The sequence below is a fragment of the Gekko japonicus genome, unplaced genomic scaffold (assembly GCF_001447785.1).
Source record: "Gekko japonicus isolate JY-2015 unplaced genomic scaffold, Gekko_japonicus_V1.1 scaffold1289, whole genome shotgun sequence".
NCBI lineage: Eukaryota > Metazoa > Chordata > Lepidosauria > Squamata > Gekkonidae > Gekko > Gekko japonicus.
The window spans coordinates 40,435-62,354 of NW_015175397.1; the positions used below are offsets into that span (position 1 = coordinate 40,435).

A 21,920-nucleotide genomic window follows, 5' to 3' on the forward strand; every position below is an offset into this window, starting at 1 on the left:
GCCAGAATAAATTTTGTTCCTCTTTGAGCCGCTATTCATTTGGCTGCAACAGATGAATACAATTGCATCTCTGCAAGTAAAGTTTCTTTGTGTTACTTCTAACAGAGAAGAACTGAGATCTGGAAAGCCACCAGAACCAGCTAACAAACATAGGTATCAAGAAGCATCTACTACTACAGGTTGGAATCCTTTTCTACCTAGTTTAAATTAGGCTGCAATAGCTATTCTACAAGCCAGACAGAGCGTTCTGAACTGAATGCAAGAAGGCAGGTTTGGCGAGCATTCCAATAAGGCATGAGTCCCCAGCATGGCGCCTTGTGGGCGACATAGTGTCAACCAACCCCTTTGGTGCCCACCAAGTATTTTTAGAAAGTGGGCAGGGCCATATGGGGCTTTTGCCCATCAAGCCTTCTGATCGGCCCCTAGACATTTCATCAGCTGTGCAAATTTTAAAAAAACACTGCCTTGGCAGCAGCTGCCACCACAGCACAAGGATCTCCATGGCGGGAGCGAAGGTCACCTCAAGATTGGACTACTGTAATGCTCTCTACATGGGACTGCCCTTGTCGCAAATCCAGAAGCTGCAGCTGGTGCAAAATGGTGCAACAGCCAGGCTGTTGATGGGTCTCCCTGTGCGGGAGCACATCCAGTCTGTGCTGAAGGCACTGCACTGGCTGCCGACAGCATACTGGATTCGCTTCAAGGTGCTGGTCTTGACCTTTAAAGCCCTATATGGGTTGGGGCCAGTGTTCCCTCTAAGCTGTGGAGTCTTGTGAGCAACAATTATACTTTGTGAGCTACTGACATTAAAGTTGTGAGCGAGTGATCTGGCTGCTGCATAAATTAGTTTGTTCTGGAGCCCTCCTTCCTGAGCTAAGATAAATATGAGTGAGCTGGAGGTTAAAAAACTGTGAGCTAGCTCACACTAACTCAGCTTAGAGGGAACACTGGTTGGGGCCTGCCTACTTGAAGGACCACCTTTCCCCGCATGTTCCCCAGAGAACACTGAGGTCGAGGTCCCAAAACTGCCTGACTCTCCCTGGACCAAAAGATGCCAGATTGGCCTCTACTAGGGCCAGGGCCTTCTCAGTAGCGGCTCCATACTGGTGGAATGAGCTCCCGGAAGACATCAGGGCCCTGCAGGACCTTTTAGAGTTCCGCAGGGCCTGCAAGACGGAGCTCTTCCACCAGGCCTTCGATTAGGAGCCACTGCTAACAACATTGAATTCCAAAGGTGTCCACAGGCTTGAAAATGTTAGGGACCTCCGCAATAAGGGCACCGGGGTTTCTCTCTTCTCTACCACCACGACAACCGAATGTAACCCTTTTTGTCACACACACACCCCCAACTTCTCCATTGATTTGGGCTTGTAACAGCTCGTAGCAATTACCTGAGACAGTCAGAGAAGCCCTCGACTGCGAATTTTGAAGGGCAGTAGCCGCCTCCAAAGACGGCGACCCGCCCCAGGAAGCTGGATACGTTGACTACCCTCCCTTTGGCTTTTCTTAGCAAAGGCATCATGTGTATCGTCACATCCACCATCCCCAAAAAGTTGACGTCTGTAACCTTCTTGAAGTCTTCCTTGGTCATCCACTCATTGGGACCAGACGGAACGGAGATGCCTGCGTTGTTCACCAACCCCCAGAGCCCTGGGAGGAGGAGAGATCGGAGACACAACGGAGACATATGTTGAACACTGCCTTCTTGGTGCACACCAGGCAACGCCAAAACAGGTTTGCCTTCTGTTCATAATATTAATAAAGGTTTGCTACTGTACTATTCTAGAAATACATTCCATCACCAAGCAGGAGAGGGATGAGAAGATCTTGAGACCAAGAAGTGAAAATAAGGGAGGGAGACACAGAAAAATTAGGTGAAGGGAGACAGAAATGAATGAGAAAAGTGTGGGAAAGAGAGAGGGAAATTAAGAGAGGGAAAAGTTGTTTTATCTCGCTGCAGTACCTTAACTACTGGCTGAGCTGGGCAGGCTCGTAACTAGGATTTTATTTTTCAGGGGGCTGCCGAAGGAAAGGAGGTGGCCAACATGTACCGAATGGGCACGAGAAATGTATAAAAAAGGGGGTTTTCAAGTGAAATCTTGTGGGTCTGTCCCTTTAAGAAAGGGGGCAGAGCCCTGAATAGCCACCGTAGCTACAAGCCTGGAGCTGGGTGTAAGGAAAGGAAGAGAGAAAGGCTAGACTATTGGAGAAAATGACCTGCAGGCTAGCAATTACTTTAGCAGATATCAGGCTTGGTCATTGTTAAGCAAGTTTGCTTTAGTCTTGGGGAAAGGGAAGTCTAGATGATCCAAGAGTGTTTTTTCTTATGCTCAGACTCCCCTGAACCCCTAGCGGCTGCAGCCAGAACTACATTTTAAAAATAAAAGGAAAGACTGAACGTCTTTCTGGACTGAAAGCAAGAAACTGCAAGTAGATAAATAGGTACTGCTTTGGTGGGAAGGTAACATCGTTCCAAGCACCTCAGTGTTTAGTCATGTCGGCCACATGACCACGGAATCATCTTCGGGCAGCGCTGGCTCTTCCGCTTGGAAACGGAGATGAGCACCGCCCCCTAGAGTCAGATTCGACGGGCTTTCGAGCAAAGGAAATCTTTACCTTTACTAATGTGTGGAAATGTGTGGATTAAGCTTCTCATGGCATGGAAATAAATAATGTCACCTGGTAAATTACTTCCGATTAACTAAACAGGTAGGACATTTTTTTCTCTAGGTCCCATTCCCATGCCACCAATGAATTTCTGCAGAGGAGGCAACATCTGTTCTATCATGGAGACCTTCCCAATGATATAGCCAGCTACTTGCCAACGTTACAGCTTTGATACAGGATCCTGAGAAGACATTTCTAGCAGTGTTCACAAGTAGGGTATAGCGTTTCAGCTGAAGCAACAGGGCTGGATCCTAAGCATTATGCACAGAGTCGTGCTCACAGAACACAACTCCTCCCCTCCACAGCCTGCCATGCTGCCATTTCCAGAGGGGGTCAGGTGACCCTTGCGAATAGCGTGGGCTGCCACCTTGGGGTTCAGGTTTTGGAAGAAGTGGCAGCAATCTTGTACAAGTGGGAGGAAAGTGGTGCTGGGAATCAATCCTTAATGCACAAAGACAGACAACTTGGTCCGGTCCGATCAGTGCCATTTTGGCACACAGCTAGAAGTATTCACATCTGAACACAACCACCACGTCACTTCACAGGTTTCTTTCTGCACCCCGGAGCAAGGCACACAAGGTTATGTGCTCGTATGAAACCCCCACTTGGATGCAACATTTGCCATCCCAATTGCTGTAAAGATTAAGCGGTGACAGCCTTGCCATAAGCTACCTGGGAGAACAGGTGGAATGAAAAATGAGTTCGCTCAGTCAGCGAAGAGCTACTCCGATAACACAACAACTTTGAGAACCACCGCATTCGTCCATTCTAACCTTTGTCGCCAACCTGGCTTTTAACCCATTCTGTGGCTCTGGCCACACTTTCCGTGCTGCGGACATCCAAGATGGTGGTTTGCAGTCGTTCCGACGCATTCTCCTTTAGCTTCTCCGCTCCCTCAGGTGTGAAACAAGCTGCCAACACACGAAATCCCCGAGCATCCAGCTGTCTGGCCAGGAGGTTCCCGAACCCAGAGCAGCAGCCCGTTATGAAGACGTACTTCTCTGTCAAGTTGCTTATGCTCTGCTTGTCACGATGCCATCGGAACAGGAGATAGAGGCCCACCAGGATGGCTGCCAAGTAGTGGTACATGGCCAAGCTCGCTACAGCTGAAAGACAAGGATGAGAAGAATGGGATACCAGATTATCAATCAGCTGTAGGGGGTCTGGGAATAAGTTTAGAGAGCAAACTGCAGCAGTCCAGAGACTGAGATGTCAGAAGTCAAACTTTGGATCTGTTTTAGGCAAGCTTTCTTTCTCTGCCATTCTTGGCCCTCAGACAAAAACCATACTGATCCCTGGTGTGCGGACTGATGTTGCCTACTTTGCATGGGTTGTTGTAGCACCGTTCAAAGAAGGCGCTGAGGCGATGGAAAGTTGCCTGGTGGGAGGAATATTTTGCCTCATTCAAAATTGAGCTAGAGCAGGGGTCCCCAACATGGGGCCCGTGGGCACTGTGGCATCTGCTGACACCTTTCCTTGCACCCATGGAATGCCAGGAGGGGCTTTTTGCCCAGCAGGGTTTATGATTGGCTGTGCAGATTAAAAGGTGTCTTGTTAAAACAGAGCTTCTTCTGACTAATGTTGATGTGTTACAATTAGCATTAAATAATCTTGCTCCCTGACATTTTGTGGTTGGCCCCGCCTCCTGCAGCAGCCATTTTGTGACTGTGCTCACTGCCCTGTGACAGAATTCTGAAGGTGCCTGTAGGCTCAAAAAAGTTGGGGGCCTCTGAGCTAGAAAGCCACATGGGAGAACAAAGAGGGAGACTTGCTATTCTGCAGTTTAGCGGAAGACAAAAAAAAAATGCAACCCTTTCCACTCGTCTACTTGGCCCAACCAACATCAGGTTCTTCTCAGACTCTATCAGTGGCCCAACACAGAGAACATGGCCCCTTCAAGACGAAGAAGAAGAAAAAGAAGATAAAGAAGAAAAGGAGGAGGAGGAAGAGGAGGAGATTGGATTTATACCTTGCCCTTCACTACCCAAAGGAATCTCAGAGCGGTTTAAAATCTCCTTTCCCTCCCCCTCCCCACAACAGACACCCTGTGAGGTAGGTGGGGCTGAGAGAGCTCTTTTCAGAACTGCCCTTGAGAGAACAGCTCTGAAATAACTTATGACTGACCCATGGTCACACCAGCAGCTGCAGGTGGAGGAGTGGGGAATCACCAAATTGGCTCTCAAAATAGCCTGCAAAAAGGAAGGGTAGAACAGCAAAGTAGCATGAAAAGTCGCTCAAGTACCTGTTTCAATAAGCTTCCTCACAGCAGAATTCATGCAGACCTTACAAAAGCTCTTCATACACAGTTCCTTGGCTGTACCTTCTCTCGCATAAGCATGAATAGCTCTAAAACCATAATTGCCACAGGTAATCCTTATTACATGCAACATAAGGATTACATGCGGCCGTTATGAGTCTAGAGCTATTCATGCCTATGCGAGACAAGATGCAGCCAAGAAACTGAGTAAGAAGAGTAAGGTCTACACAAATTTGCTCTGGGAAAGCTTATTGAAACAGGTGTTTGAGCAAGTCTGTCCAAGGAATCGTGACTTTCCATGCAATTTGGAGATAAGAATAAGAAGGACACTAAGAATATTTTATTGGCTATTGCACTTTATTTGCATTGGATGACGCTTGAGGTGAAGAGGACCAGGCGATCTCCTACAACAGAGAAGAGGATTATGTCACTGGATTATTCTTATTGTGAAGGATGTGTGTGTCCATGTGATTTCACAGACATGTATTAATATTTATCAAACACATGAAAAATTGAATTGACTTTTTGTAACTATATCATGGTTGTTATTGTTTATTTTTCATTTACCACCTAGAGGTTGCCGAACCTAGGGAATATGGACCAAGAGCTCCCTCTTCTCAGCCCAGCACTATAACCACTACATCACACTCGATCTCTAGAAAGTACTAAATTATTAAACAAACTGCTTATTAGCATCTTTAAATCAAAAAAATAAAATAATCCACCACCATTGTAGTGGTTAGGACCAGGAAGGCTATCACATGTTCCAGGGATTTCTCAACCTGCTCCCACCTCTGAAAAAACTTAAACTACTGCAATAGGCTTCCCCTCCCCACGACACGCACTTTTTGAGGTAGGTGGGGCTGAGAGAGTTCAGAGAGAACTGGGACTGGCCCAGGGCTTTTTTTGTAGAAAAAGCCCAGCAGGAACTCATTAGCATAATAGGCCACACCCAACAGCAGACACTCATTAGCATATTAGGCCACACCCAACAGCAGGAACTCATTAGCATATTGGGCCACACCCCTGACAGCACAGCTCCTTAGCACATTAGGCCACACCCACATGTTACCAGAAGTGTGGTCATCCAGCCACACCCACCTTTTGCTTCTTATTCTGTTTACCTTGTTTGTTGTCAAAACCCAGGGCCTTTTTTTGTAGCAAGAACTCCTTTGCATGTTAGGCCACACACCCCTAATGTAGCCAATCCTAATGAGTTCCTGCTGTTGGGTGTGGCCTGTTATGCTAATGAGCTCCTGCTGGGCGTGGCCAACTCAGGAGCCAGCTGGAACTCCGTTCCTGTGCATTCCTGCCCAAAAATAGCCCTGGACTGGCCTAAGGTCACCCAGCAGACTTCATGGGGAGGAGGAGTGGAGAATCAAACCCCGTCTGCTGCTGTTAATCACTACACCATGCTGGCTCTCTGCGAGAAGAAGGAGAAGGGATTGGATTTATACCCCGCCCTTCACTCAGAATCTCAGAGCATCTTACAACCTCCTTCCCCTTCCCCTCCCCACAACAGACACCCCGTGAGGTAGGTGGGGCTGAGAGAGCTCTTTTCATGGATTGCTCTTGAAAGAACAGCTCTTTCTCTCTGTGGAAACCACACGTTAAACCTTGTAGGTGTTGACCATGCTGAATCATGTAAAGAGGCAGTCAAGAACTCTGGAAGAATACAGCAAAATGTACAATTTGTTTAGTAGCAGTCCTCAAAGGTGGGAAATCTTGAAGCAACATCTTCCTGTTTCACTGTCAAAAACGAGATGTTCTGCAAGGATTGAAGGAGTAAGACCCATTGCACATCATATGGGTGAAGTAAGAAAGGCTTTAAGTGAACTGGAATATCTCAGTCTCACTGCACAGGCTCAAACTGACTTCTATCCAGAAATACATGTCAAAAATTGAATTTGTTCTAATGACATCCCTGTGGTTTAAGTTACTTACAATGATCCACCAGGTTAATCTAGTGATTGAAGCATGTATGCTACGCTTGATGTTGAGAGGGGTAACAATGAAAGCCTCACTGCTGATATTCAGCAAGCTTGTGAACAGTGGGATGCGATCTTATAAATCAATGGTGCGACCTCATTTGGAATACTGTGTGCAGTTCTGGTCACCACACCTTAAAAGGGATATTATAGCTTTGGAAAAAGTACAGAAAAGGGCAATTTGAATGATAAAAGGGTTGGAACACTTTCCCTATGAGGAAAGGTTAAGGCGCTTAGGGCTCTTTAGCTTGGAGAAACGACGACTGAGGGTTGACATGATTGAGGTTTATAAGATTATGCATGGGAAAGAGCAGGTAGAGAAAGAGGTACTTTTCTCCCTTTCTCACAATACAAGAACTCGTGGGCACTCCATGAAATTACTGAGCGGTCGGGTTAGAACGGATAAAAGGAAGTACTTCTTCACCCAAAGAGTGATTAACACTTGGAATTCACTGCCACAGGAAGTGGTGGCAGCTACAAGCATGGACGGCTTCAAAAGGGAATTAGATAAGCATATGGAGCAGAGGTCCATCAGTGGTTATTAGCCACAAGGTATAGATAGGGACTCTGGGGCAAGTGATGCTCTGTCATCTTGGTGCTTGGGGGGGGAGGTCAACAGTGGGAGGGCTTCTAATGTCCTGGTCCCACTGCTGGACCTCCTGATGGCACTGGTATTTCTGGTCACTGTATGATACAGAGTGTTGGACTGGATGGGCCTTTGGCCTGATCCAACATTGGCATCTCTTATGTTCTTATGTTCTTATGATCTTGAAGGAGGCCAAATTGGTAGCACTGAGTCAGAATATTGGTACATCGTCTCACTTTACCTGCAGCCACAAACTCTGTAATGATTCTGATATTGAACAACGTTGTAGAATCAATGTCTTCTTTGTTATTGTTGACTCAATAATAGCAGGTCTTAGAAGGCGGTTTGAGTCACCCAATATAATTTGTAACCTGTTTGAGTTTCTCTGGACATTTAATGACCTCAGTACTAAAGGTCTACGTTCATCAGCAGAAAAATTCCAAAGGAAGTACGCAAGAGAAATATCACTGGATCTGTTAAATTAGATGATTTTCCTCAAGCGAATACATTCTGTACACTTTAAACTGAATTGTAAGCCAAATTAATTACTTCAAGAAATACTCCAACTTGCGACTTTCTGGTGTGATTTCTAATGTTACTGTTGCATTCAGAATTTTTTTCTGTGTTTACCTGCATCAGTAGCTTCGGGTGAACAGTCACTCAATGTACTGAAACAGGTTAACAATTACTATTGTTCAACTATGGGACAAGATAATTTGAATGGCCTTGCAATGCTTAACATAAAACTATGACATTGTAAGAAAACTAGGTTTTTCCAATTTAACTGGTGAATTTCCACCAAAAAAAGCTAGAAAATCACATGTTGAATAAAAATGGGAACGTTTATTACAGAGTGTTACAATGTTCTTTTTCTTATTGTATTAAATAAATGTAAAGATTTAAAATACAATACTACTGTTGTTGTTCAGTTGCACAGTCGAGTCCGACTCTTCGCTACCCTACAGACCACATTGTTTTCGCACGTCTTCATTTTCTAATTTAGTGGAGAGGGGGCTCAAAAATGGAAGTGGCCCGGCATCTCTTGACCTTTGTGAGGGCCTGTCTGCCATGACTTTTCCCAGATCTGCTTTGATTCATGCTTTCCTACAAGTCTGCAAGGGAGGATGCAATTTCCCCATCTCCAGGCTTTTCCACATGGGTTTTCCCCATCAGTTCTGGCCCTACACTGCTTCGGTTTATCCCCTGCTTTCCACGTGCATTTTTGTGCCTCGAGTTTCCACTTTGAGTCCCCCCCACCCCCTTTTTTCTGGTTCTTCTGAGACCAGCTTACCCCCGAAAGTTTATCTGGAAGTTGATTCTGAGTCACCTTTTTAACAATTACAATTAAGTTCAGTGTTGGCAAGTATAAAGTGAAGCACACCAGAACAAACCCCCTGCTGTTCCCTCCATTGTTTTACGAAACCCACGTTGGAACAGAAATTCCCCTCTACATTGCATGCTGCTTTCACCTTCTTTGATCATTGGGTTTTATGGTACCTTCTGCATAGATTTATGGCCGTTCAGGGGTGACTTTGCAGTCAGTATGGCGTTGCCTCGAGGTATCTGAATGTGGTCTTGAGCTGCACTTTTTCCTCCCAGTTGAGAAAATGTGGAGCGAATGCTAGATGCAGAATCACCCTCAGTCTGTGGATTATTAGGTAAAGGACTGGGAATGAAACGGCCAATATTATAATGCCTCCGTATAGATCCATGAGGTGACCCCGAGTTCTAGTTATCATCCACTTTCTCTACCTCCTGCATCATTTGATAAACTTGTGCATGGCTCCCCGTGACCATCTATTTTCTAAACTAAAAGGCGCTAGATGCTATGGTTTTCCCTTGTATGGCTGTGGCCCCACCCCCAGCGTGCCTGGCGTCCTCCCGTCACTTTCCGGTGACGTGCGTGCGTTGCGTGCACACAAGACGCCGGCCGGGAGCCCCCCGCTCCCAGCGAAGATAGGCTTGGCAACCCTATTTCCTTATAGGAAAGATGCTCAAACCGTCGACCATTACGCTTGCCCTCTTCTGTACTTTTCCCACCTCTGCAGTATCCTTTTTGTGACCAGAACAACACACACTATTCCCTCTGCCCCCGGCACCTACCTCTGTACTGTTGTTAGCACCTATAAGGGAGGGAGAGAAAAATCCCAAGTGCGTGCCCAAACGAGTTCGGGTAATTTGGAAGCTTCAATCAGACTAGGAAGGTTTCCAAGCGCTCAAAGTGTTATGTCCACGGACCGCCACCAGGGGTCTGCAGCCTCAGTCCTTAGCTTGGTTCCAAACACAATAGGGACCAAGGATCCTAGACCACCCTGAGTCCTCCAATAGGACCTTGGAGGGAAATTCAAACCCCCCAATGGAACTGTGTGTGTGTGTGTGGGGGGGGAGTGTATATAGTTGGCCCTTGCCAGGCCCTGTGTGTTCTCTTGTTGTGAAGTACAATCAGGGGTCATTTCCTGCAGGAGCGCACAGGAGCGGAGCTCCGGCAGTAAAGAGCCCAGGGGGTGGGCACATGCAACAAGCCCCACCCCCTGCTCCCAGCAGCCCTCAGTCAGAGCAAGAAGCAGCCAGGTAAGTTGCAGTGGGGCCCCCCATCCCAAAACAGTCCAGTGGCACCTTTAAGACCAAGTTTTATTCAGGTACAAGCTCTCCCTCCTCTGCGAGGACAGATCTGCATATCCACCCCCCCAAAAAAACTAGCAATCCAAAAGAGTCCAGTGGAGCCTGAGTGGTGGGTGTTGCCTTCTGACACACTTCCGGTGATGTCAGGGGGTGTGGCATATGCAAATGAGTTATGCAAATGAGTTATGCTAATGAGCTCCTGCACCTCTTTTTCTACGAAATGACCCCTGAGTACAATAAAAGCGTCAACTTAGCATGTCCTAGTTCAAGTCTCCATGTGCGAACCTAGGACTTTACACAAAAGTTAAAGAAGGCTTCCGCCTTTTTATTAGCCTCGCGGAAGACATTCAAGCCATCCAGAAAAACTGCCTTTCAGGGAGCGCTGGAAAGGGGCCATTGACCAACAGGATACAAAAGGCTTGCCTAACACCACCCAGATTTCATGGCTAGACCAGGATTTCATACTGGAAGTTTCCAACTCCCGGGTTGTCCTTTTGCCACTTTCTCCAGCCAGCTGAGCTCCCCTATTCGCTACAGACAATCAGAACAGAAGACATTCCGTCCTCCCACCCCAGAGCCGCCAATCACGCCCCTTTCCTGAACTTTGGAACCCTGCCTCCCCCTTCCATTTCCCCTAGAAACCCTATCCTCCACCTACCCTGGAAAACGACCTGTAATAACACAGCGAAAGGCGTCGTTCCCTCCTCGGATCGTCTAACTTCCGTCGGGCCAAAAGGCAGCCGATCGACTACTTCGCACCCTTTCTGAACAAGTCTGCAAGTCTGCGCTCACGGAGACGCACGATTAGTTCCGCCTGGACAAAAAGAGGGGAAAGGGCTTACAGGAAGCCTAGAGCGGCGACGGGTTTCTGGCGCTCCTAAGGGCTGCAGTCGCTTTAAGGGCGGTTTCTTTGAGCCTGAGCCCAACTGGAATCAAGGGAGTGGACTTTACTCCGGTTAGGCTGCGGATTCACGCCCTAAACTGAGTTTGCTCACAAGACTCCATAGCTTAGAGGGAGCATTGTTCCTCTCCCCTCCACACACAGTTTGTAAGAGCTTTACAATGGCATGCAGAAGGCACATTTAGTTTTGTCAGAATCTAACAGGGATATTGCAAGCAAGCAGTGGGATGTCTCCTGCAGCTGTGGGACGCATATTGATACTTATTGGATATTGAGGCTTGGTAAGTGATAAGTGAAGCCCTGATCTGAAAACAAGAGGCCTAAGAAATCAGCAGTCAGACATTAGGAGAGGACAGCGACGGCAGTGTCTCTTTTAGGGGTGATTCTGCATCTAGCATTCGCTCCATATTTTCTCAACTGGGAAGAAAAATTGCAGCTCAAAACGACATTCAAATACCTCAGGGCAACGCATACTGACTGCAAAGTCACCCCGAATGGCCATAAATCTATGCAGAGGGTGCCATAAAACCCGATGATCAAAGGAAGCGAAAGCAGCATACAGTGTGGAGGGTACCATAAAATCCGATGATAAAAGGAAGTGAAAGCAGCATGCAATGCAAAGGGGAATTCCTGTTCCAGCGTGGGTTTCGTAAAACAGTAAGGGAAAAGCCAATCCAGAATTGCCCTAGGTGGTCAGCAGTAAAACATTTAGGCCTTGTCTACTGATCAAGGTTCTGTTTTTTGGAAAACCGGCTGTGGAAAGTTGTTTGGGAATGACTTGACTAACTTGAAGGGGGTAAGAGACAATTTTCTGCTAAAAGTACCATTACCCTTTAAGAATCATAATACTTTGGAATATATTTGAACCAGATGGATTGAAGAGTTGTATGAGGAGATGGATGCAGATATTAAAGTTGGTGAGCTCACATGGGAACAGTTTCAAAAAATCTTGGTAGAAAACGTAAAGCAAGCTTTCAAATTAGCCTGTGAGAACGTTCTGAGGAAACCCCAGAATGAAGTGTTGGAGGTGAAGGAAGATAAAGAAATAATAAAAGAAACGCTAAGGGGGGGTGAGGCACAGGAACTAGAGCAGGAGAAAGAATTGCAGGTTATTCAGCCTTCACCTATAAAAGAAGAGATTCAGGAGGCAGATATATCTAAAAATGTTTTGGAGGAACATAGGAAATTAAAACCAGGAGCAATAAAAAAATGTTTGCCAAATTCACCTTGGAGTAAAAGCAAGAAGCCAATCAGAGGAAAAAAATTAAAGAAAGGAGTAAAGAAGTCTAATGGTGTCAAGCAATTAAATATCAGGGATTATGGAGGAGATAATTTGGAAATGAAAAAGCAGGAATATAAGGATCGACGACACATGGAAGAGAATGGGGAAAATCAAAAAGAAAGGAACTGGAAGATCATTGCAAGGATTGTCTTTGTAAATTAACAAGATGTTCATGGTTTTTTCCCCCTTACTCTGTTATTGGGGATTCTAAAAGAAGGCTGCATTGAATTAATTAGTGGTGGTGTGATAGCTGTTATAAAAGTACTTGTAATTTTGTTTGTTTGGATAAGTTTACTTTAAACTAATTGGAAATGAAATTTGGTCTTTGTATTGTTGTTAGGTAGCCTGAAAGATGGATGTAATGAATTAATTAGTGCTGGTGTGATGGGAGAGTTGTTTGTATTTGAAATTTTGTGTTGATAATTTAACCATAAATTGGAGATGAAAACTATTGCTGCAATGGTAGTAATAATTGTAGTAATATGATCAAAGAGATTGTTACGTGTGTTACACTGTTATATAATTTATTTTTGTGAGAGTATTTAAGGTAGGGATGATATGTAGTAATTATCGCTGTTGTGGACTGTGTTTGAAATAGTTGTGGTAGTTATAGGTAGGTGTAAGAATATATTTCTGTAGGTGTAGTTTTATTTTTGTCACATTATTATAAGTAAACATGAAATTTATTTAGTCTTAGTAGTAATATGAGGTTGATGTAGGTAGGTGTAAGAATATATTTCTGTAGGCGTAGTTTTATTTTTGTCACATTATTATTAGTAAACATGAAATTTATTGGGTGCCTTAATAGTCTTAGTAGTAATATGAGGTTGATATTGTTTAAGACTTATGGGTATGTTGGTTTGACTTATGAATTGTCTTTGTGATGGTATCTATATAGTTCTTAAAGAGGCCAATGATGTGAGTACTCTAGGTGTGATTGTGTGTCCTATAAATTAGAAAGAATTATGTGGTTAAATATAGTAGATGGGGATATATAGATAAGAAAAAGAGTAATGGTAGGAAAGCAGAGAATGCAGATAATATTTATGCAGATAATATTTATGCTGACTAGAGTAAATGTGGAGGTTTATGAGTGATGCAAAGCAAAATTAAAGGTGGTTAGTATAAGAATAGATAGAATTTAAAAACTTGAGTATGTACAACTAAGTTGTTTGGTCAATGTGATGTATTGAGAAATGCTTCTAATGGTTTATGTGTATGTGTATTAAGCATAAAAATCCAATAAATATATATATTTTAAAAAGTTCTGCTTTTTGGGTACAGTTTGTGTTTAGCCAGCTGGAGGGTAACAGTAAGCTTGCAATAAGAGGCTTTTAGCAGTAGCTGAAACTTTGATATACAAGGAAGTAGAAAGAACATAAGTGAAAAACAAGTTAACCACAAAATGGCAAAACAAGCAATTGTGCTTTGCGCTTGCACTAAATTGATATAAGATAAATGACACATATAGGATATAGAGGAAATGAAGTATAGGATACATGGTAACCAATGAAGTAGAAGTGAAATGATGTATGTATATTTGTAAAACCAATCAGCTAGCATTGCTAAGTGTGATTTACATATAGGGAATGTTAAAAGGGAAGTAGAAAATGTGTAAAACCAGACTGTACCCAACCATAGTTGGGAACCTTGGAATTTTTCCATCTCCCCCTTTTATTCAATAAAAGTATAACTTTCTCTAACTGACCCAGCCTGTGTGAGTCATTGGTCGTGCCACACAAGGACCCCTATTTGGGGGCTAGCACACAGCAACCCAGCAATAATTCACATTTGTCTTTAGAGTTGCTAACTGGGAATAATGGGACCCTTCTTGTAAGTCAGGGAGCAGAAGTAAGGGCACGTTTGGTAGTTGTTGCATTAGCAAAAATGGATGCAGTGCGTGCTAGGCAGGTGTGTCCTGGGTAGGAGCCACTCTTAAGGCACAAGCAATGGCAAATAAAAGAACTACATTCAGCTAAAAGCTGTTTGCTATACATTTAAAGCTTGCTGGCTTGCTCATCAGATGTAGGTCCATCACATGGTTCTTGCCTGCAGGCTTGAGAGAGGAAGTCCATCCTGTGCCAGACAGTCCATATCTGGGAGGATAGAGGACATAGCCTCTTATCACCTGTTGATAAAATATCCGGCTTCCAGCTCTCTGAACAAGGCAGGTTTTCAGACGTCCTTGCCTTAGCCCATGAACCCATTAGCCAATCAGGACACACTTAGTTAACTGGCACTGGTAGGTTGAAACAAATTGATGAGACTCCCAAGGATGGTTCTGTTAACAGCCAAAAACCACAGGTGAATGTAGTTAAAACAAGCCCATTGCTTTTAGCAGGCTGGGCCAGGGGCCTGCCAAAACTTTCAGTCTAAGGAAAGTGATAAGCCCAAACAACATAAAGGCTTAATGGCAGCTATTCCTTACACAAATCTACCAAAGACAACTGGATTCTCCAAGTTTTGGCTGCTTATGAACTCGTTTCAAATGTCCCTCTTACCCGTTTTGTATGAGATGTAACACATTGGATGTAATGTCACGTCAAGTTGTATTAATGTTTTGCTGAATGGCTAATGATAGCACATATCTCTTTAAATGTGGAATAAGATGAAATAGGATGTAGAATAAGATACCTGCAGGAAACCAATTCAACTTTTAAAATGATGGGTGATTCAATCGCCCTAGAGAATCACTGCCCTGGAATTGTGAATCTTGGAAGGTTTTTCCAGCTGTTTATTGAAGGTGAGAATAATTTACAAGTGAACAATGGGTAGGTATTTTTATTAGAATGGGATATAGTCAATTTGATGTTAAAAAAAATTGAGCATTGGTTGCTTTCCTGTCGGGGGAGTGTTCCATGTTGAGAATCCTTTTTGTATTTGTGAGTTCCAGTGGAAGAGTGTAACACCATTCAAGAAGCTGTTGGATATTAGGGAGCCATTCCAACTTTGAAAAAGAGGGAGATTTGAAATAAGCTTGTCAGCCAGCCTCCTCATCAGCCAGAACAGCTGTAACTTGGAGAATCTAGTGCTGGAGATTTGTAAACTTTTTGGGAGGTGTTCCACCTAGTTAAATGTGAGGAATTGCCAGCAGGGCTTTTTTTCCTGGGGGAACTCACCGGAACGGAGTTCTGGAACCTCTTCAACAAAATTCTTTTTAAAATGTTTAAAAGTTCATGAGTGTTCAATATACAGATTGAAAATTTCATTCCAAAGGAACCTGCAGGCTCAAAAAGGCTGGGGACCCCTGCTCTAGGAACTGACCCAATCCCCAGACTATTTTTTCAGCAATTAAATAGCAGTGTTGATAAACTTGACCACCTTAGGCAAAACTTCAATTCCTTAATTCCAGAGACCCTGCACCCCTTACCCCCCCCAATCATACAAGGGGAAGAGGCTTTAATTGTACCAAAAATAAACAACAAACCTCCTGGCTTAAGAACACAGGACATACAGCTTTCCAGGGGGAACAAATAGTGAAGAAGGTAAGAAGCTGTGTCGCAGATTGCAAAACCATCAAATTGCATTGTTTATTAGATGTAATTCTGTGAACTGGGGGGCTTTGGATAAATAAAAGAGCAATTCTCTACTCCCTCTATCAACCTCTGCATGTAGAAGTTCATCATATTGACCCTGAGAGAGTTGAAAGTCTCCCATATATTCCCTCTGGGAGGAGAGTTCTAACTTTCAACCAGCCAACAATTCCCTCAATACTTTTGAAAATGCGGAAGTTTTTATCCTCCTTTGAAATCTTGACAACCGGAGTCTTCATAGACAAAACTGTTAAGACATTAATTCCAGTGATTACAAGTAAGAAATCTCCTGCTTATGGCCTTGAATCTGGAGCCTTCTTTAACACAGTTGGCAATGACCCAAGCCTACTCCGGAATGCAGACAAAAGACTGCATATCAGCTCAAGCAAGACCAAGGTGTCAGAGAAAATAGAACGGGTTTATCCTACATACTCTCCGAGAACATCTCTTTTGGGGGAACAAACAAATATTCCTTCTACATTGGAGAAACTGAAGAACTCACTGCAGCTCCTCCATACTTCTGTCGAGCCTCTTAATTTATTTCTCCCTGTGAGTCGACCGTCCAACTATAAGCTAAAGACTCAAGCCTATAGCGCTGATTTGACCTCCCCTGACATTAGTAACAGTTCACAGCTCTCTCATGGCCTGGATAAGTCAATATCCATCTCCACCCCATCAAAGATGCTAACTCCAATTTTACCAACTGCCTATAAAGTTGATGTATCAAAGGGGAAACCAATGGTTGGCAGCAAAACATCTCAAGTAAAGACCAACAAGCCCCCACAGGAGCCTCCTATTACACAAAGCGAAAGACCAAAGCATCTCTATGGAAGTCCCAGAGGACCAGCCGAGTCCTGAAAACTCCGGCATAGTGGAGTGTGAGAGCAAATCAGAGGCTGGGAGGAAAGTGCGGAACAAGAAACTCAAGGAGATGTTGGAGAGATTTTCTGTAAGATGTCAGGAAGAACTCAACAAGATTAATCAGATCTACCATGGTTCATCTGAGGAAACATGTAAAGAATTGGAACCTAAGGAGGGTTCTGTGAACTTATAATGATTAAGTATAAGCAGAAATAGCCCAGAGAATACAAAGATACAGAAGTATATAGTAACAGCCCAGCCTAATGGAATTATCAAGGCTCTGTATCTAGATTTGTATCTAGATTTGTGGTTCTTACGAAATACATGCCTCTTCCAATAGGAAAATGAGAAGCTGAGGAGGGGGGCAGCGATGAATTCTGTCAGACAATAGATACGTGATATTATTTCCAAAATAGGAGAGGAGGAAGTGGTCTAATTTGTTCTCCCTGTCCCCCATACTGAGGGAACTCATAGTGTTGCTAATTTTTATATTGTCACTGCCATCTTATAAAACAATTTTGAGATACTATGTCTTTTAGTTCTTCCCCCCCAGTATGTATATGAATTTTAAGCTTATTAATTAAAAAGTAAAAAATAAATAAAAAGAAAATTTCATTTCCCTCTTGAGTGTAGTTTGTGTTTGAAAGGATGAATGTGCAACACATTCTTTTTTATGGTGTTATAGACTTTAAAGTAATTGCTGTAAGTTTATGTATTATTTGTTTAAGAAGATGCAACACGTATTGGAACGCTGACAAAATTATTTATTATACATAATTCATATTTCCAAATTATTGTCACAGTTTGGTTTTTTTGGTATTACTACGTGGAGGGCAGCAACCCTACTAGTCCCAGTCTAAATATCCCACCCCCCCATCCCCCGCGGGAGACAATCTAATTTTCTAAGCTGTGTGTATATGAGATATTTTTAATGTTAATTTTAAAAGGCATTCTGTTAACCAGAGCGTCTGCCTGAATTGCTGAAGAGTTGATGCTAGAGTTATGCATAACCTCACTCCCTCACATTTTGTGGCTGTCTCCACCACCTCCAGCCACTATTTTGTAGCTGACCCTACCTTAGGGTCGCCAACCCCCGATGGGGGAGGGATTTCCCCTGATTTTGGGGGGCCCAGTCTGCCACTGGCCAGCGGGGGGAGCCTTCTCCCCAAAGGTGACATCATCGTGCCAGGCACATTGCATGGGGGGCGCTCTAGCATTTGGCTAAAAACTCTATGATATGCCTAGTGTGATGGTGTCACTTCTGAGTGACATCATCACAGCAGATGTGCAAGAAGATCTAGGGGAGCGGGCTGGAGCCCCCTGCAAGCAGAAGGTAAGGACCTGGCAACCCCATCCTAGAAAGGCAGCCATTTTGTGGTTGTTCCCACCACCCTGTGTCAGAATTCCAAAGGAACCTGCAAGTTCAAAAAGGCTGGGGACCCCTGATCTAGGAACTGTCCCAATCTCCATGGTATTTACCATTGAGATTAGGGGAATTCCCAGAACATTGCCCGGAGGAGATGACATCATAGCATCAGTGATGCTTCCTCCACCTAGGCTCACTCACCAACAGCTTCTGGGGGAGCTGACGACCCTAGAAGCAAAGCGTGTGTGGGGACAGAATTTCTTGCCTCCGGTGGCAAAACGGTTAAGGCTTGGTGTGCCACACAGGCCAGCAGTAGCATAGCAAAGAAACTCTGATCAGCTGTAGACATCAAGGCATTTGCTCCTTTCCAAGTCTGGGAAATTAATTCCCTCCACCTATCATTTCTGCAGGAAGCTCATTTTCGTGTACTTGGCTAAAGTGCCTCTCTTAGAAGAGTTATCAAATTTTAATTTGGGGATTGTAAGTGACGGAAAAGGGAAATCCATCTTTCTCCCTGGGCAGTTTGCTCAAGGGTTGGGTGTTTTGTTTTGTTGGGGGCTAAAAGACTACTGGTGCCTTGTACAAAAAAAGTGGAATTCATCCAGTTTTAGCTCCCAAATATTGATCCTTGTTCAGCTGCACTCTATTGGATTTTTGGTTTTGAGGGGACCCACCTACTAGGGTTGTAGAGGTGTTGTACTGCAGCCTGGAATGCTGGAAACTCTAGAACCTACCTAAATCTAGTACTACCACCCCTTAATGTCTGCTCCCACAGGGGTAGCTTGGCCCACAACCTCCCCCCCCCCTCCCGCAAGCAGTTCCCCTGCACCACTCTACTGGTTGGCAAAACTATAGTTAGGCTCTATGGTAAACCCCCTCCTGTCATTGGTAAGTCCCCCTGCTGTTTGCCTGGTCTTGCCAGGCGACCTTACACAGGGCTATGCTTTGACTTAGCCATGTTATATTTTGCTTTAGAGCAAGTAAATTATTTTTTATATTGCAGATGTAATAGAATTTAAACTCAGTGCTGCTCAAGTGACTTTCATATTGATTAAATTTTACGTCCTTGATGAGCCGATCAAGCTCCAGTGATACTGTAGTCGGGATTTATCTTTCCCATCAGCTTCACATCTAAATTCAGGCTGGAAATGAATGTTGCTTAAGACGTATGAGAGTCTGACTCATTAGGATTAAGTTTAATTTAAATTTAAAATGTAATTTTGAAAAGTTTGATGTTCCATCAGTCTTAATGTTGATCAAAACTAGCTGCCTCCTGCCTATAACCTTCTCCCGATACCATAAGGTTTGTTCTGTGAAGGACTTCCGGTGGATGGCGGCGCACTGAGCAGTCGCACTTCCCAGACCTCCCGGGGGTGAAACTGTGCGCAGGCGGAAAGGAGGGGGGCGATGTATCGCACTCCCCCCAGGAAACTGGCGAAAGCCTCCTGGCCAAGGGACTTCTGAGAGGTTGCCTCTTCCCCAACGCGATGCTGGGGAATCGAGGCGCTTCTCCGTCCTCATGGTCCCTCTGTCTGTGTCCGTTTGGAATTAGTGGCACTGGGCGGGACAAGCGCAGGAGATTGAGTGGTGGAAAATGAAAGTAAAAGAGGTTGAAGTTGGGCGAAAGTAAACAATCGAAAAAGATGGCGTGGAAGAGGACGGAGAAGGAGAAGTTTTCAAAAACAAAAGGAGCTGAGAGTCCAAGACTGGAAGGAACCACCGAGTTGGCTAAAATGATGGCAGAGTCCCTGCGCCCCCTGCTGGAGCAGATGACTAATCTTCAAGAGCAGCTGTCAAAAATGAATCAATGCATATCTACCCAGCAGACACAAATCAACGATACACTTAAAATCTTGGACCAAACAGCAGAGAGAGTGAAAGAGGTTGACGCCACCACACAGAAGGTGAAGAAAAAGGTGTATAAATTGGAAAAGAAGCAAAATTCAACAGAAGAACAGCTTTTACAAATACAAATGGAAAAAGCAATTCTGGTTCTTCGCTTCCAGGGTGTCCCAGAGAACAAAGGAGAGAATCTGACGCATATGATGAGTGACAGATTTAAAGGCGGACTATCTTATGAACGAAATGGACGTGGTCTACAGGTCCTATTCCATATACATAAAGAAGAATAATCTGCCTGGGGAAATCGTGGTGAGATTCTCAAAGAGACACGTAAGGGATTGTATCCTGAGAGTGACGGCGGGGACACCTTTGAGAATTGAGGACAAGACTATTCGGATCCTGAAAGATATTCCATTTGAAATAAGACCACGGAGAAAGAAGTATAAAGATTTAATCCTTTTTCTTCAAACTAACGCAAATGGCTACAGGTGGTTATACCCAGAGGGCGTGACCTTTAAACTCCAGGAAAAGAAAGAAAAGATTGACTCTGTTTCAAAAGCACGAGACTTTTTGAGAGCTCAGCGGAGTGAGCCAGAGGAGGTGGATAAAGAAGAAAAGGACAGTAAGTCCAGTGGCGAGCTGGACTCGGGGTCCTCTGGAGAGGACTCTGTCGGAGGAGGGTGCAGTGGCTCCTAAAAGTCCTTACAAATTGCGAAAGAGACAAGACAAGAAGAAATGAGGGTTGAAAGACTCTGACTGGGACTCTGATAAATAAGATATTTTAGCATGGAGATACTGAGGGAATCTTTTCTAACAGTTAAACTTAAGATTTAAAAGATAAAAGCATGACTGACTAAGTTCATAAAATGTAGCGTTTAAAGGGATGGCATGGTATATAAGCTATTTTGAAGATCTCCTCTCTTGGGTTTTTAGTTAGTAGTGGTTATCTTTTCTTTCTCCCTAAATGTAGTACCCCCCTCTTTTTCATTGTAGTTTGTAGTCTATATATAAAATGCAATAAAAAATCCCCTCCGGGGGGGCAAAAAAAAAAAGATTTGTTCTGTGAAGTGATTCCCATGAATTGTTTGTGGGACGCTTTGAAACAAGTACACAAGCATGAGTCTGAAGATGATGTCACTGTTTTATGTGTGACATCGATGACACAGATTCAGCAGCAACTTTTATTACTTCATACTGTGCAACATGTATTTGTTTTCTTTCTTGATCATTTGAATATCTGATTAAGTCACCTGGAACTGGAATGTGCCAGAGCTCTGCCTATGTACAAAACATGCTTTTCAAGCAGTAGCTGAGTGTTCAGTGTGGCTTCTATTTGTGTGCCTCCTCAAACAAATCTTCACATCTACTTCCTAACAGTAAGGATTCTCTACTTTGCTTTCATCACTGCTGCAAATGTAGAGGCATATGCACTGGTGATGGGATTTCCACACATGCAGTTTTATGCTCAGTTTACTCTTTCCTGACTTTTCCCTTCTACACATGCTTTGCATCAACTCTACATTGGCTCTCGGGGACATAGTCATGATAGTGACCATAGTGGTGTAGTGGTTAGGATCGTGGACTCTAATCTGAGCTGGGTTTGATTCCCCACTTCTCCGCCTGAAGCTGCTGCTGTGACCTTGAGTCAGTTACAAGTTGTTTCAGAGCTTTTCTCTCACAAGCAGTTCTCAAAAGAGCTCTCTCAGCCCCACATACCTCACAGGGTGTCTGCTATGGGGAGAGGAAGGGAAGGAGACTGTAAACTGCTCTGAGACTCTGAGTGAAGGGTGGTGTTTAAATCCAATTTTCTTCTTCTCCTTCTCCTCCTTCCTCTCTCTTTTCTTCCTCTTCTTCTCCCCTTTTTTGTTTTCATTCTCACATGTGCTATAGTGCTATAACAGTTCTAAATGGAAACAGAGCAAGTGGCAATTGACTGTCATAGCACTATAACAATAGCAATTTTTTTTAACAACAAAAGACTTCCTGTAGTACAGAAGGAATCATAGAGTTGGAAG

The 21,920-nt window shown here is 44.1% G+C and overlaps 1 protein-coding gene across 1 annotated transcript in view; it reads right to left on the bottom strand.

The window, feature by feature from the left end:
• LOC107122565 (retinol dehydrogenase 7-like) overlaps positions 1-21,920 on the bottom strand; it is a 37,002-nt gene that overhangs the window by 9,881 nt on the left and 5,201 nt on the right. The window contains exons 2-3 of the mRNA XM_015425681.1: positions 3,441-3,773; positions 1,392-1,650 (exon numbers count right to left, since the gene is read on the bottom strand). Coding sequence (XP_015281167.1) covers positions 1,392-1,650; positions 3,441-3,773 — 592 coding nt within the window. The remainder of the gene's footprint in view (positions 1-1,391; positions 1,651-3,440; positions 3,774-21,920) is intronic.